General features: G+C 37.6%; 1 protein-coding gene across 1 annotated transcript in view; it reads left to right on the top strand.

Annotated features, from left to right (window-relative positions):
• Window positions 1-15,926, top strand: part of LOC108686058 — a 229,839-nt gene that overhangs the window by 153,287 nt on the left and 60,626 nt on the right. The window contains exon 5 of the mRNA XM_018191122.1: window positions 1,900-1,989. Coding sequence (XP_018046611.1) covers window positions 1,900-1,989 — 90 coding nt within the window. The remainder of the gene's footprint in view (window positions 1-1,899; window positions 1,990-15,926) is intronic.

Here is a 15,926-nt window from a genome sequence, read left to right as displayed (position 1 = left end):
AGAACTAATTGATCGTATCTCCGCGCGTGTTTAATAGCCAAGCGCTTTTACTGCATCGGAGTAAAGTCGGTGCGGCCGACATGGGCAAGATCATGGACGGCAAATGAATCGCGTCCCGATTTCACTGTGGATCAATTTACCTAACAAGAGCGAGGACGCGATAAAGTTGAACCGTCGCGAGGCCGCGCGAACCCGTAATTAACGTCTCTGGTGAAACGTCTTATAATCGCTTAATAAGCGTCCGTGTGCAAATAGCGTGCGTTAATTGAGTACATCCAGGGCGTTGTGTGGTCGGCAATTAGCGCGAAAACTATGATGCCTCTCAGTACGATAGTTCGCAATACTACGTGGGAAAATTCTTCGTAACCGGTTTAATGATCGGCATTAAATGTCTACAAGTGTAAACGATAAACTTTTTCCGCGCGTTTCGCGGAGAATAGTCCAATCCACTCGTGTTAATAATGCGCCAGTAGTAATCAGCGTTAATTACATTGTCACCGATCTTGGAGAAAAGGAAAAGAAAAGAAAGAAAGTGAGAGAAGGAGAAAATGAGAGAAGGGGGGAAGAGAGGAGAGAGCAGCATATAGAAAAAAGGCAAATCGAGTGGCATTGATTTACGCTTGATTACATTTCTCACGAGATCTCTGGCGCGCAGAGATTCTGCATAAGTGAATGCACTTTGACGAGACGCCGCTCACGCTCGCTTACTTTCGATTATTTCTGCGCCGTCATGAATGAGACGTCCGGTATTCGCGCCGGCTACTCGCGGTAGTAACGCTATTTAAAATGCCGACGTGAGATACATATTATTCGACGTGTTACTCATGAAGGTAGAAAGTGCTCGATCGTCCGCGATGCGTATATATGCTGAAGAAGAGGCGAATATGCGTGCATTTCGCCGTTCACCTTCGCTAGTCTCTGACAGAAGGTGACGAGGGTTAAAAGGTGGAATTAGAGGGAGCCTCTCAACGGAAGGTCAAGCTCGTGGGCTAGCACAATCTAATGTTCGTTTCTGTGCATGCGTGCACGTGCGGTATACGCACGTGCGTGATGAACGTCCTCGCCATCGGGCCACCGATGAGCACGTTTCCATCGCGATTAATCGATAAACGCACTTCGTTTCGGTAGCGAACGCGCGCTTCGATCGATCTTTGTATCTCATAAAGCGGATATTAATCGTAGAGACGTATTTAATGGTTTGATGAAGCATACCGGCATTATTCATCATAGAAAGATGTATTTTTATTTCTATACAATTCAGCATGACGTGCATGTTTGTTTAACAGAAGAAATTGAATGTCGAATGCTACTACTCGAATGCTAATACGCTAAAGTTATATAATTAATTATTTAACATTTTATAATATTTAATATTCAGTTATGAATATTAATATATGTATCCCTCAAGTGTCAAGCATTATGATATTATATATAACACTTATAAAAGCTAATTAATATAATTAATTATTTAACATTTCAGTATGTAATGTTTATTTGTTAATATTAAGATCTTAATGCGTAATATTAGTAATATTAATAATGGAAGTGAAAATCAAGATTCATTGCTAAGATATTTGTTTGAGAAAAGAAATAAAAAATTTCTTTCAATTTATAATAAAAAGATTCAATTACAAAATGAATTCAATCATAGGTCTGTCAGTTGGTTTCCAATTCTTCATAGAGTAGTTATTTGATCTTATTTGGAGATGAACCAATTTCGATGAATCACATCGAGATTCGTTTAACTGTCAATTTTGTATGGCCGACCCTACACTATTGGATCCAATTATCGATTTCTGCTGGTATTCGATTCAACTGTCAATTGAAATGCAAATGATTAAGGGACATCCTTGTTATTGCGGATTGTGGTAGTAACAAGAGCCTTCGTTCTGGTTTCAGGAACCAAAAAGCGAGTTGACGAAGTAGCATCACCAAGGACTATCCACGACTTGCCAGAACACGTTCTCACATGTGGCCTGTCACTTCCCGGTAAGCATTTAAAAAATACAATTTTTTCTGAGAAAAAGTTAATGATGATAATTTTTATCATAATTATCTGTGACAAAAGATATTAGATTTGTATTATACATCGAAACTCGAAATTTAAAAAGCGGAAAAATTTGAAATGATAATTTTCAACATTTTTACGATTGTATATTTCTTAAATTATTGCTAAATGTCTATCTGGAATCTATATATTCCAGATTATTTAAAGAGAAATAAGATTGTTGATCTCCAAATTTAAACATTTTTATCGCGATAGTCGACTGCGCTTTTGTTGTAAGCCTTTGTTTCGTGTTGAGGTGCTCCACATAGAGGCAACAGCAGAAACACATGAACTTACGCCACACACGCGACTCTATGTTGCGGAAGATAACAACACGCGGTGACCGCGGAGGAGTATGCGGAAGCTAGGACACACCCATCCACCACGTAGGGTCCCTAAGCTTGGTTCACACGCCCCCGCATCTTCTACTCGTTCTGTGCATCTATTTACGTACTTCGTTGAGTACCGGCAGATACTTCCACAGCAGGCCGTTTCTCTCCCTTCTACCATGATTCTGCCTTGTCGAGTGCGCCATTCTCTCGGCCGTTCTCCTTGCTCTTCGTCCCGCATTGTCCTTTTCTCTCCCTTTCCGTGAGGCTCAGCTGGTCGGATCTGCAGATATCTAACTGTATTCCCGTAGTTGGCGCAGTTGTTGCTCTCTGTCGTCGATTAGCGCACGGCGGGAAGAGGTAGTCGCTAGACGATAGCTGAAAGGAGCCTGACCAAAGATTAACCCGCTAGTGTTCGCATCACGAAACACGCTTTGCCTTAAATTACCATAGAGAGTAATGATTGTTTAAAGTATTTAAATGAGCGTATGCATATATTCCATGTTCATTGCTACCAATGTAGATTAACTTTAATCTTGATTTATCTTATTTTTTTCTTCTAGTTCTGAAAATTAAAAAAAGAATTTGATAAAAAGTTAGATATTAGATAAAAAGTAAATTAATCTAAGATTAAATTTAATCTACATTGATAGAAATAGACCTGGATAAACTCATGTTGGACAAAAATAATATTATACCAAATATTTTTTTGCAGTATATGAGAACTCATAGAATTTATTTATAAAATTTATTTAAGGACACATATTAAGGACACAAAAGAAAGTCTTGAATGCAAGAGTCAGTTGCGAGATATAATTATTACTGTCGAACGAATATTATCTGAGCATTCGATTTTCCTAGTACAGTAAATGCGATCATTGTGATGATTATCGCGTTATCTCGTGATATTAATCTACTAGGATCGATTAAAAACAATATGTAATATTTTTATGATATGAAACGGAGAAATCACTTCATTGAACTTTGCTTTAGATCAAGTAAAATCTCCATTTTTTTCGACATGACTAATATCGACATCGTTCACGTAACGAGTCCCTCCTTCAAAGCGGCGTCCTGCAACGGTAATCGGGTGAAAGGGAAAAGCACACTCGGCCGCTTTAATTGCAACCGAGTGTGGGATATACGCGACTCTTTTGTGTCTCGATTAAGGAGGAACCCCTCGCAACAATATTAACGTTAACTATCCACTTACTTGAACATGAGCTACACGCTCAGTTCGCACGCCTTCGTGTTTCTCGTGCGTCCATCCATTTATATCCTCTTCTCGTAAAAGGGCCAACGTTCCCTTCCGCCTCTCTCCGTCTCAATGAATGCACTTCTCTGTTTCTCTATGTCTCACACACGTATACTGTTTCGTATATCGCCATACACTCCTCTTCCCGCTACCTTTTCTTACCTTCTGGTATCACCTCAGTGTTCATGCTCCCTTCGCGTGCCTCGTATTCTCCCTCTGCTCCTTTCTTCCGCCCGTCTTCGTGGCTCGCTCAGCTGGCCGGATCCACGTATGTCTAACTGTATCCCGTAGTTGGCAAAGCTGCCGCTTTGTCGCCGATTAGCTGACTGGTACGCGGGCAGGCAGAGATGGGCGACGATCTAATGGGCTCCGGCGTGCTTCGAACTAGAGAAATAAACGGTAAGAAACACGTCGTGCCATTAGTTGTTAATTTTAATTACAGTAAAACACACGCGGCGCTTCTTACGGGACTCGGTACGATCGCGCGAGATCCTTAGAGGTGAATTGCCCTTTCGCAGCTAGATAAAAGCGAACTTACACAGTTTACATTAAATGATCGTCTCCGGTGACTCATGAAAAGCGAATGTAATGAACAATTAAGTTTTTTTTTAAGGGAATAATTAGAGAAATGGACTATATTAGTATGTAATATAATTCGCAAATGTAATCTTTTAAAAATCGAGTTAAATATATATTTATAAATCATTCAATGTGTTTTTTACACTTTTGGTTGATAATCTTATCTGTTATTATATAACCTTTATAGGATGGTAAAGCCGTTATATTATATCAAAATAATACCACACAGTGGCATTATGTTGAAATGTTATATTTTGAGCAAAGAATACATGAGATAATGAATTATCTTAATTAATAAATCTTAATTTAATAAAGAGAAAAACTATAAGATTTAAAAAATAGACTTCCGTCTCTTTTAGGTAAATAATAATAGAGCAAAGAGAATTTCGTTTTTTTTTCTTTTTTTTTTTAATTGTATACGTTACCTATTTTTTGTTCGCTGTGGATGATTTGTTAAACTAAAAAATCGTGCAGATTCAAGCAGATCCTCGAAAGTATTTTCTGACCGTTCTTCGGCTCGATCCACGTATCTTCGTACTTCACATTCCCGCACCTATTTATACTGCCTTTCTTTTCCAAAGGTAGTTCCTCGCGTGTCTCGTTAGGCTCCTCTCGTTTCTCTTTCTCCATCCATCGATTCCGCCTTCAGTGCTCGACGCTTGCGGTGTTCTTCTCGTCTGGTCGTGCTCACTTCCTTCATTCCGCCACCTTGATTGCAACAAGCGCACGTTGTTTCGGTTTCGTGGGATCCCGTTGGAGCTACCCGCGGGGCTCAGTTTCCGACTCGTCTCGAGCAATCTCCGCGAGATTTTCCGACCGTCTCACGTCGCTCCGATCTTCTACACTTTAATGTTTACATGTTCACGTTGCATGTACCATTCCTCCTGTGATACCAATGCAGTACGTGATGAGAACGTAAGAATTTACGAGAAAGTCTACTGTTGACAATCTGCCAGGCGGAAGCGCACTCTGTCCGTTCAAGAAATCTAAACGCTATCTTTTAGATAATCACCTATTGTGCAAAATCACACAGGATGCAAAGACTTTATATGAGCGCATAACGTGCTTATTCTACTCACTCTTGAAATAACAGTGCATGCATAGGTATGATGATCGTCAATTGCTCGGCTAAATAAGAAGAACACTAACAAAATTATCTTTCAGCTTGTTAGAAGTACAGTTGCATTTTTGGCATATTTATAATGTAAACGTTGTTATTTTTACCTTAATAATAGCTGCGCTTCTTCGCTTTGGTAAGAAATACTACTAACAATATTTTTTACCGTCACAGATGTCTGATTTATAAAAATAAAAGGATTTGTAATATTTTATGGATAATGAGTAGAGTATTATTTAATCATTATTGCTTTTATGTTGTAAGAAATATTTGATTTATTTTGACACGAGCACGGGATCGTATAAACTATGTAAAAATATATATTGAAAGTTAAACACAAATAGCTAATTCGCTTCCCTAGCCATCGTTTAATGTTACAAGTCTCATGGTGTACGAAGTGGGTCTCTCAGTACGTCATCTGAACAGGCTTCCTCGTCATTGATTCTTCGCGTTCTTCAAGCAACGGCAGCTCAAGACTCCCTTGTTATATCCTCTCCTTTCTCCCTAGTCATTTCCTTTCCTCTTCCCACGGATTCCCTGCTGGAGAGATCATCGGGTGCCTAACTGTAATCCCGTAGTTGGCGAAGCTGCCGCTTTGTCGCCGATTAGCTGGTCGGAGCTTGTGCCTGGCCGAGCCGCGGTCGCTTTAAAAGAGGTGGGACGGAGCAGGAAGAGGAAGCGCAGGAGATAGCAGCGTCGTGCCGCGTTTACGCCCGCCGGGCAAAGAGGTGCAAGTACGACAAACGACCGCGGCCGAAGTTCAAGCGGGTGCTTCGAGAGAGTCGGATTGGAGGGCATTAACGAGCTCGCTGGTACGGTGACGGTCTTTGCGATCGTCACGTATTTTCTTACCATCGCTTTTTCTGCAGCTCTTATAGACGGGAAATTTGCGGAAGCAGACTCGTGCACGATCGAAATTTTGCTATCTAGTTCTTGCTTGATTAAATCTAATCCACATATGAGAAGGTTTGGTCAATTAGCAAACTCATTCCACGTCCATTGACTTAATTCGTCAACTCGATTAGGCATATCCGCATAAATTATCGGGAAAACGTTGCCACGTCAAGAGAAATCGTTTCGATTCGATTTGTGCCAGGAATCGTAGATTTATAAGGTAGCTCTCCGCGTGGCGCGTACACGGTCGCAGCAGGTGAGCAGAGTATGTAATAGAATCCTCGAGAGCAGCGAGAAATTATACAGGGTGTTTCATAAAGTTTGCATGGAATTTTATCGATTTTTCGATATACTTAAAGTGAGAGATTTTCTTATATCAAAATTCAAGATTTAAGTTCAAGACGAGAGATTTAATGTTCAAAGAGAGAATGAGAGAGATTAGAGCAAATGTAATTTTAGGAACGCAGCCAGTTAATTAGTGTAGTTAATTACAGATTTTGATAACATCCTGCAAAGTTTAATTACATAAATATTTAATATTAAAAAAGAATAAAAGCATCCTATCAAATGTTTCTTAAATATTAACTTTTGTACAAAGTTTATGAAGCACTCTGTACTTTGTACTCTGAGAAGCGTGATATATCAGTGATAGCAGCTGGATATCCTCGTTAAATTAGACGAAGAACGAACGACGACTAGATCGAGCAGCGGTGTAAATTGTGACACCCTGTACGTATTTACACGTGGTGTGATTTATGATTTTATGCAGGTCGAACTATGTCTGTGAATCGTACGTGTGGCAAGACGATTGCCCGTGCCTCTTCTTCACAGGGTTCAAACTAATGCGCAGATCAAACTGATTCGCCCAACTCGAACTCGCTGCATGCTAACCCGCCACAAGTCTCGTGAAAGCGGTCGGCTGTTTACGACCTCTCTCGCTCAACGATAAAGTCGTTCACGGTGGCACACCGCCATCGTGGTGACTTGGCCGAGACTAATCTTCGTCTGGCAATATGCACACAGACGGAAGATCGACCGTAATATGGGATTATTTAAGCGGTTGAAAAGGTAAATACATGATTGTTTAAGACCGGTTTCACTTGTGTGTTGGTTATAACCGACTTTAGTTTTAATAGGCTGACTGCTATATGCAACTTTCGATTATTTCCGTAAAAATCTAGTTGAAAGTTATATGTCTAACGTTATGATATGGCAACTTTTCCAATGTACCTGCTGAGTCGAACTGCTTTTCATTGTCAGTTAATTAAATTTAGGAATTTTCTAAACGTAATTGGTTGCGTTTTATACATATTGAAATCTTTTATGTATACTGTGGCTTATTGTTTTGTACACTATATATAACTGTGTCATATTCAGTAGCATTAATGCGTAAGAGTTATATAATTACTATTTTGTAAATTAATTTATTATTTCGGAATACAACGGTTTTCCTAGGGGATTTTATTTCATTGAGATAGACAAAATTGCGGCTTGCAATTTGGCATACTGTGTTTAGGAACAGGCACTTTTAACAGATGAATATATCAGGTATGCAAAAGAGGAAGTGAGGATCCGGCACTGAAGATCCATATCACCGCCTACGGCCAATGCTACTAGACGAACATTTGCGATAGGTAGATGTACTGGAATGGTAGACATTAAAGATATACTAAAGGTGATTAAGTAGATACGGCGGGAAAATATGATTACATACGGCCGAAACGATTAATCCAACCTAAGATGATCAGGTGGTAGTATTTAGACTTTTCTAGCATCAATATTAATTAAGATCATACATTTGAAAAGAACTATATATTTATAAACGTATTTTATCCTTATAAGAAAGTACATTCATGTTTTATTGTTTAAATAATAGCGATTATCCAAGAGAAGCATAGCAATACTTAGCAAAGAAAAAAATATGAAATATTTATAAATAAAATATTTTAATTATTAATTAAAAATAGAAAATCAATAAATTATTATATTTCTGTAATTTAACTCTCCATGTGTAATCATATTTTTATTCCTTCCGTCTAGCTTAAGTTCTTTTCTTTAGTGTTTTAGGCTTTCAAAAGATGTGCAAAAATATTTTTTAACATATCTGTTACATTACGAAATAGTTTTTTAATGAGATTTTTTAATGAGAGAAAACCGGATTTTGTCTTCTTTTATTTCGAAGAAATTTAAGAATGAAATGTTACGTCAAAAAAGATTCAGATTGGCAGACGAAAGGTTGATAATATATCTTGAAATCTATTCTGTATTGCACACATAATATATACAGAATAATTAAAAAGTAATTTATTGTTTTTTGAATTGTTATTACATTGAAAGCGTGTTTTTACGTTATGTGTGTCGCGTGCGCGACATTGTTTTATTATAATTGATGCTTTGGGAACAATTCGAAACGCCGGTGATAATCCCATTCGTTGTATTACGAAAGTCGACCCACGCGCTAATAGCGCATGCGGGTATTTAAATCGAGTACCATCATATCCGGCATTTCATAGCCGTCATCGATCGATCGCGTTTAACTAGTCGAGCGTATCGACCGGTACTCTCGCGGGCCTAATTACATGGAAATATTTTATTATCGTGACACCGTATGCCGCCCGCCATGAATCAATGGCCATTTATTGTACGGTAACGTACACACGCTTTGATGCGTGCCTGACCAGCAACAGGAGGCTCGTGGCCTTCATGTGGGCGGAATAGGCTGGAGAGTGCACATCGTCCTCAGAAAAACGGCGATGTGTGTGTTGCGCGCATCGGGACCGCGATAATTTATCACGCGTGGAAAATAGCGAAAATTTACGTCTCTTCCGCGTCTCACCGCCCGCGTATGGACGAGTTATGATAATAAACGTATTTATGAGAAGGGGATTTCTCGTGCCGGCTCGAATCGCGCCCCGAGTTTATTAGCCTAATTAGTTATGCATGGTTTACGGTACATTGTGCGTTATTTCGAGCGTGCGAGCTTCGAGCGACGTAATAATTAAATACGTAGCAAGAGAAGGTGGGGACTACACACACACACACACACACACACACACACACCACACACACACACCATACCATAATTTTTTTACTGTACATTTGGTATATAAACTTATAATATATGAATCAGATATGGAACACGTTCTGCATACAATAGTAAAAGTATCTGGAAAAATATGTCACGGAATTAAGAAGCAATATAATTCCAAATTTATATTATACAATTCTAATGAAAAAATGACTTCCATAAAATAAATGTCATTTAATATGTATTATATTTTTTTTATATATTCTTTTTATATATATTTTTTTAATATATATTTTTATATATTAATTTAACAAAATAATGTATTTCATTATGGACAGATTTCTAATAGCAAGGCTTACGACTGGTATTTGCTATCTTATATATTTTTCTAAGAGGAAATATATTTGATCAGTGTTGTTTTAAAATGAAGAAGGAAAGAGGGATATTGTATCCTCAACATGTAAGACATCCTTAATGATTGCCAGGTTGTATTCAATCCTTCGCCTTGTAATTAGGGGATTACGAAATTATTACTTTGAGAATATATCGAAGTGTGGTTAAGCCGGGATATAGGTATGAGCACGCCTGCGAGCGTGCAAAAAGAGAGACATACATTCCGTTACATTCGACATGTGATAAACTATGTGATTCACCGAAGTATTATCGAAGATGGCACGCGCATATCTAAACGCGAGAGAGTGATGGCTGCGCAAACACTTTGATATCACGATTTCAACGATTTAGAAACGATTCGTTACGGCTATGCGATTATTGGCCGCCTCTCGTATTATTAGGAAAATTCCGATTACCCGATTCACATAATTACTGCCTTTATCACTTGTATCGCGATGATGAGAAAATTAGAAAATCTCGGGGATCTCCTATTCGTATCCACAAAGCGTGTGACGCGATTTGTTTTATTTTTCATAAGTACGTGCGACAATCAAAAAAAGATTTAGAAAGTAAATGCCACTCGAGCATGCAAATTATAACAAAACGTTTAGAAACGTTTCCAAGTTGTAATGAAACATTTAAAGTGCTACTTAAAGATATGAATTTACATATATCAGCTGTAACGACTCAATGACTTAATTTCTATTTATTCCTTTAGAAAAAGAATAAATAGAAATTCGACCATGGAAACTGTTTTTGCTGGCGAATAAATTTCTGTTCTTTAGAAATTATTCAAGGTGAGATGTTGTTCAGGACCAAGTAATTCCGATTTTCCACTTGAATACATTGAAACTTTAGCCTGCGACTGGCAACGAGCTTATGACGAATAGTGATATTCGCCGGTAGTGTTCACGCAAATTGCAAACTAATAAAAACATGAAATGTGTATCTTGCATTAGGATCGGCCAGATTAAGTGGATTCTAGTTTCCGCTTCTTTCCATGTTGTGGCTAATGAAGTTTGAAAGCCGCGAAACACGAACGTATGCGTATGCAAATAGGGTTTATTTATGAGTCTGAATATTCCTGCATTCTATAACAAATCAAAGGCTTTCTGAAAATCCAAGCATGCATAAATTGGAATCATGTAGCATCCGCATTCGAGGAAAGTTTTACTACAGCTTGTTTGTAAAGGTTCTGGATTTGCTATCTAACGGAGAAGATAAGAATTCAAGAAATCCTGTTCATCATTCTTCAAAAAGTTATTAAGAAGTTTTTGCCTATCTTTGACTTTTTGGAGTACAGTAGTTTACGATTCTGTAATCGCGCATGGTTTCTCTTATATATAAATAAATTATTACAATCTATATCAGAATCTGACCCTTTGAGATATTATTATCTTTTTAAGCACTTCTTTTAATAATACTTTTTTGGATAATTATGTCTGTAGTTTCATTTATTAGTTATTTATTAATTATTCCTCGTTTCAATTAGGCATTAATGTTTCATATTAAGTAAACAGAATAACAGGCATACTCGTATTTCGAAACGAAGGTGCGGTCGAAATATGGGTTAATATATTAAAAAAAAAACCGCAAATTTGCAAGCAGAACATTATTCAAGAAATTAATATTGTAATTTATCGCGTAATCCACGGCAGCCATGTAAATCTGTTTGTCGTAAAACTTACTGTGTTACGGATATGTGCGCTCGGCGAACTTTGCTTTCCCTCAAAAAATCGCCGCGAAATCATACCTCTCGCCATTTAATACGGTGATGCACGCGAGACGGCGGAGCATTATAATTTTCGATACTCGATAATCACGGCCCGGCCCTCGTTTTAGGTGCTCTTTAGGCCGCGGCCTGGGCACGCAGGCAATTACGCGGTAATCGTAGATATCGCGCACGCAGACTGAATTCAGGGTACGACCCAGATCCCAAGAGAAGAGGAGGTTGTCCGATGTCGATGTGCTGCATCGCGCGGCGCAGGATAAGATTTCGCCGAGGCCAATCGATAATGCCTTCTCGAGTGATCGATGCACCTCGCCCGATTATCGACATGCGTTATTAACCGCCGTGCAGATTTTCCATGGGACTAATTGCGATGCACGCGGTTCCCGAAACGAGGGCTGTCTGTGTCATTGGCGCCGTACGAATGGCCACACTAATTGTAAGAAAGCCACAAGCCATAGCAATTGATTTGTTCTCGAAATGAGATAGGAACTTCTCAAAGAAATAGGCTGTTGCCAGGCTGCATTTATTGAATTAATTGAACACGCACGATTCTAGGTTTTACCAACTTCTGTGATTTATTCATTCTCTGCTATCGCGAATTTACGCTAATTACCACTCTAATTACTGAGAGCGATACATATTCATGTGGTTGCATAAATTGTTTTATGCTTTTTGTCTAATTGTTTATTTTTCATTAGAAACACTATTATTTTAATTAATTATTGTGAATTACATTATAAAAGCTAATATATGTAATATATGTAAGATAGTATGTAAGATAGTATATTGATGAAAATTATCTTCTAGCAAGAGCAATGGACTTATCACAAAATACAAAGAGACAAATGCGTTCATTAGTCAAAATAAATATCTCGCAGATGTTTACAACTAATTTCTTTGCGAAGATCCACGTTCTTAGCTTCTAATCTCCTAGGCAATATGATATTGATGATGTTTCATTAATCAGTGACATATATCTGATTTTAATTTTAAAAATTTGCAGCTTTGAAACACTATTTGTACAGAGAGTCGCGTGATAATAAATGCACTTCGCGGATTTGTCAGAGAGGAATGCAAACGGTAATCGCAATCGCAGATTAGACCCAACAAGTATGTCCAATCAATATTTCTCTCATTTAGATACTCCTTCCTAGTAATCAATGCGCTTCTGATGATCATTGCCGACTAACGTTTTGTACGATTTATTAATTCACCGTGAATTTTCTATTGCGCTAATCACGTTTATTATCAACCCAAAGCCGCTATCTACAGATTATATATATTTGAAACAGTAATTCAATAATTAGATTTACACAAAAATATGAAATTAATTTCTTATGTTAAATGTCGATTCTATATGTAATTTTTTCATATCTAAACTGAGAATCGTTTTAAGTCCTACAAAATAATCTGTAGATACTAATAATAAAGTTTAAACTGTTTGAGAAAAGTTATTCAAATTATTCGAACTATGTGATCAAAATAATCCATTAACTTAGATCATGATCAGATTTACTCATAACAGCTGTGTATATATTACGCGTTTCATGTTACTGTGTCCATGTTTAGTAAACGACAGTGGAATACAATACACGAATTGATCTGTTTTGTAAGCGCTTTATGTGATTCTAAAACATCAACATTTCGCGTCACTCTTGTGCGAGAAAGTAGTAAATGCACTCATGGGTAAGCCGTTCGACGGCAAGGAATGCATGCAAGTAGTAACTGCCGCTGCATATTCGACCGGTTGTTATGAGAAATGTCCACATGGACGTAAGTAATGTCTGACCAGCAGCCGCATGGTAACTAATGCCCTAATGCTTCCAAGACTCAATCGGAAATAATCAGAGAGGATCGTAAATATCGATATTCGAGTAGCTGAGAGAGAAAGAGAGAGAAAGAGAGATAGAGAACTGACTCTCGACTTTACCGTTGACTTCTTTATTATTCGCAAACAAGATCTACGAGTTAAGAAAAATGATATTTAGCTGCTCCCTATAATAAATTCGCGAATATTATATAATTAATCATACAGGCTGTTAAATTCTAAAAAAAAAAAACTTGCATTTCTAAATGTAGAGAAATTATAATTTTTTTTTATTAATGGAACCCTTAAATTGGTGAGACATTTAGTTATACAGATTTTTGATCATCTATTGATTAACTAATAGCTATATCAGATATTTTAATATCTGTACTTGATTAAGCACGTATCTCTTTATCGAATTATTTGCTCACATTGCTCGATGTTGTGCTCGTAAACAAGGATTCGAATAATCTTGTATCAAACCATCTCCGATCGGCATATAACCGGGAGGTACTCTTGATCGCTTCTGCAAACGTAAATACGCCCACCCGCCGAAGACCCGTTATCGACCGCTCTTATCACACCGATCTGTGTTCGTGGAACGAGTCGCTTCTCGAAACCTGGTCTGTGCACCGATCTTATTTTCTAGGGAAACCGGCATCGAACGCGGAGAAAAGATTCGCACGATTGGTACGATAGATCGGAACAAATTCCTCGGATCAGTGCGTGACTTTTATACACAATAAAAGGAACGTGTTAATAAATTGTACGTCTACAACTTTTAGAAATCGTTTTGTTGCAATATGTCTCATAATTATTTGAACAATACATTATTTTTGAGATTTTGTTTCAAAATTATAAAAAGTATTAGAAGCAGAATTTTAAGGTTCAGATTTCATTGCTTTTAGATTAGAAATTTAATAAATCATGATATCAGAAAATATTTAAAAAATGTAATTATAATTAAAATAGATTAAGAATTTTTTTAATAGTTTCTTGATATAAACAATAAACTTTGAAATTAAAACAGTGTAAACAGTATATTTTATATAGTATTTAGACATTGTTTATATTAAAAAATAAGACAGATAAATTTTTATGATTTCTTCCTTTTCCATAATAATTACACGAAATATTAATTATTATGGAAAAGGAAGAAATCATAAAATTTTTATTAGATGTTTTTTAGTACATGTCGTTTATAGTGCAATATGTATATAGTTTAATAAAACAGAATATGCAAACGAAGCTGCGATCGGTTGGTCCGTTTCTGCTCGTAAATAGTAATGGGCATCTATTGGTGTGGGGGCGTGAGATTCACCATGGAGACCTTGCATCGTCAATGTATTAGAGAGTAATGTTAGTGGACGCGTGAGTGAGGAACATAGTAAAAAACAAATATAGAAACATTTGATAAATATTCATGCAATAGGAAATGCATAATTGAAAAATTAATAAGGTTAAATAGTTAACCTTGAACATTTATATAATCTGAAAGATCAAACAATAAATATGATTTATCTAATTTTGATCTATCTAATAAGCCGAAGAGATTTTTCTAATATTACGTATTAGATAAGATTACTTTTTCCGATCTTACAAAGAAGTAAATTAAATTTATTATATTTATATGTCGTTATAAAAGCGTGTTACTTCATGAAGCTAGTCAGTAATAAATTCTGCGGTATTATAACGCAATGAAAATTATTTTTTCGCATATGGAAGCATTTATTTCTTCTTCGTGGCATTGTATAATAGCGTAAGAGTAACTAGGCACATAAATCCATGTTACTCTGTAAAATAGGCGGATGCCACGATGATTCGGCTTTCTCGAATCGCATTAGGCCCGATGCGTCAGCGCACGTGCATCACGCTGCATCACGCAGTGCAACTGCATCCTTCTCGGCGGACGTGCAATCGACCGCGCGAGCTCGATCGTGTACATATGTACGTACGTATCCACGGTGTACTTGGACCGCACGTGATTATGGTTATCACGTCGACGATTGGATCAAGTGCATTAGCCACGCACGAATCGACTATACATGCCGCACACACATTCTGTATCACCCCGACCCTGGCTCGGTCATGCCGGCAGAATACTTTAGGATAGGATCGAGAGACGAGGGCGTGATCCTGCGATCTTTACGGCCGATGCAACCGCATTCGTGCGATCGAGAGTCAAGGTCATGGTTGTAAAGTTTGTATTTACTTCGTAACGCTTCAGCATTACCGGTTTCGCGAGTCCTCACTCGCAAGCTTGCTCAACGGAATCTCTACAAATGTTGACAAGCAGGGTTCAACAGCGGTGTGAATCACTGTTTTTCGAAGGAATTGGGTATATAAAGTAAGATAAAGTAATTTTTATATTAACGATTCACACGATCGCTCGACCCGTTACTTCTTGAAATTTACCTTGTAAATGGCTGAATACACGAAAGATACGTAAAGAAAATATATGACAAATGCAGTATATGAAAATACAAGACTTATAACGATCGCGAAGATATTTTCTATCATCTGATTGAAATATCCTCCATGAGATTTTGTAAACAACCTCTGTAAATTTGTTTCGATGTTAGGTCCATTCAGTAGCATGTTTCTAACGGAGATCTATTCCGTCACTTACTAATTGACTGGCCGGTCTCTCCCATGGCTTCTCAATAACGGTCATGATGAAAAGATAATGTCGGGGTGCGACGTTAACGTCATCTTAGCGTTGCGATGTGTGCACATCGGGTGTAT

The sequence above is a fragment of the Atta colombica genome, unplaced genomic scaffold (assembly GCF_001594045.1).
Source record: "Atta colombica isolate Treedump-2 unplaced genomic scaffold, Acol1.0 scaffold163, whole genome shotgun sequence".
Taxonomy (NCBI): domain Eukaryota; kingdom Metazoa; phylum Arthropoda; class Insecta; order Hymenoptera; family Formicidae; genus Atta; species Atta colombica.
This window is presented reverse-complemented; position numbering and strand designations above follow the sequence as displayed.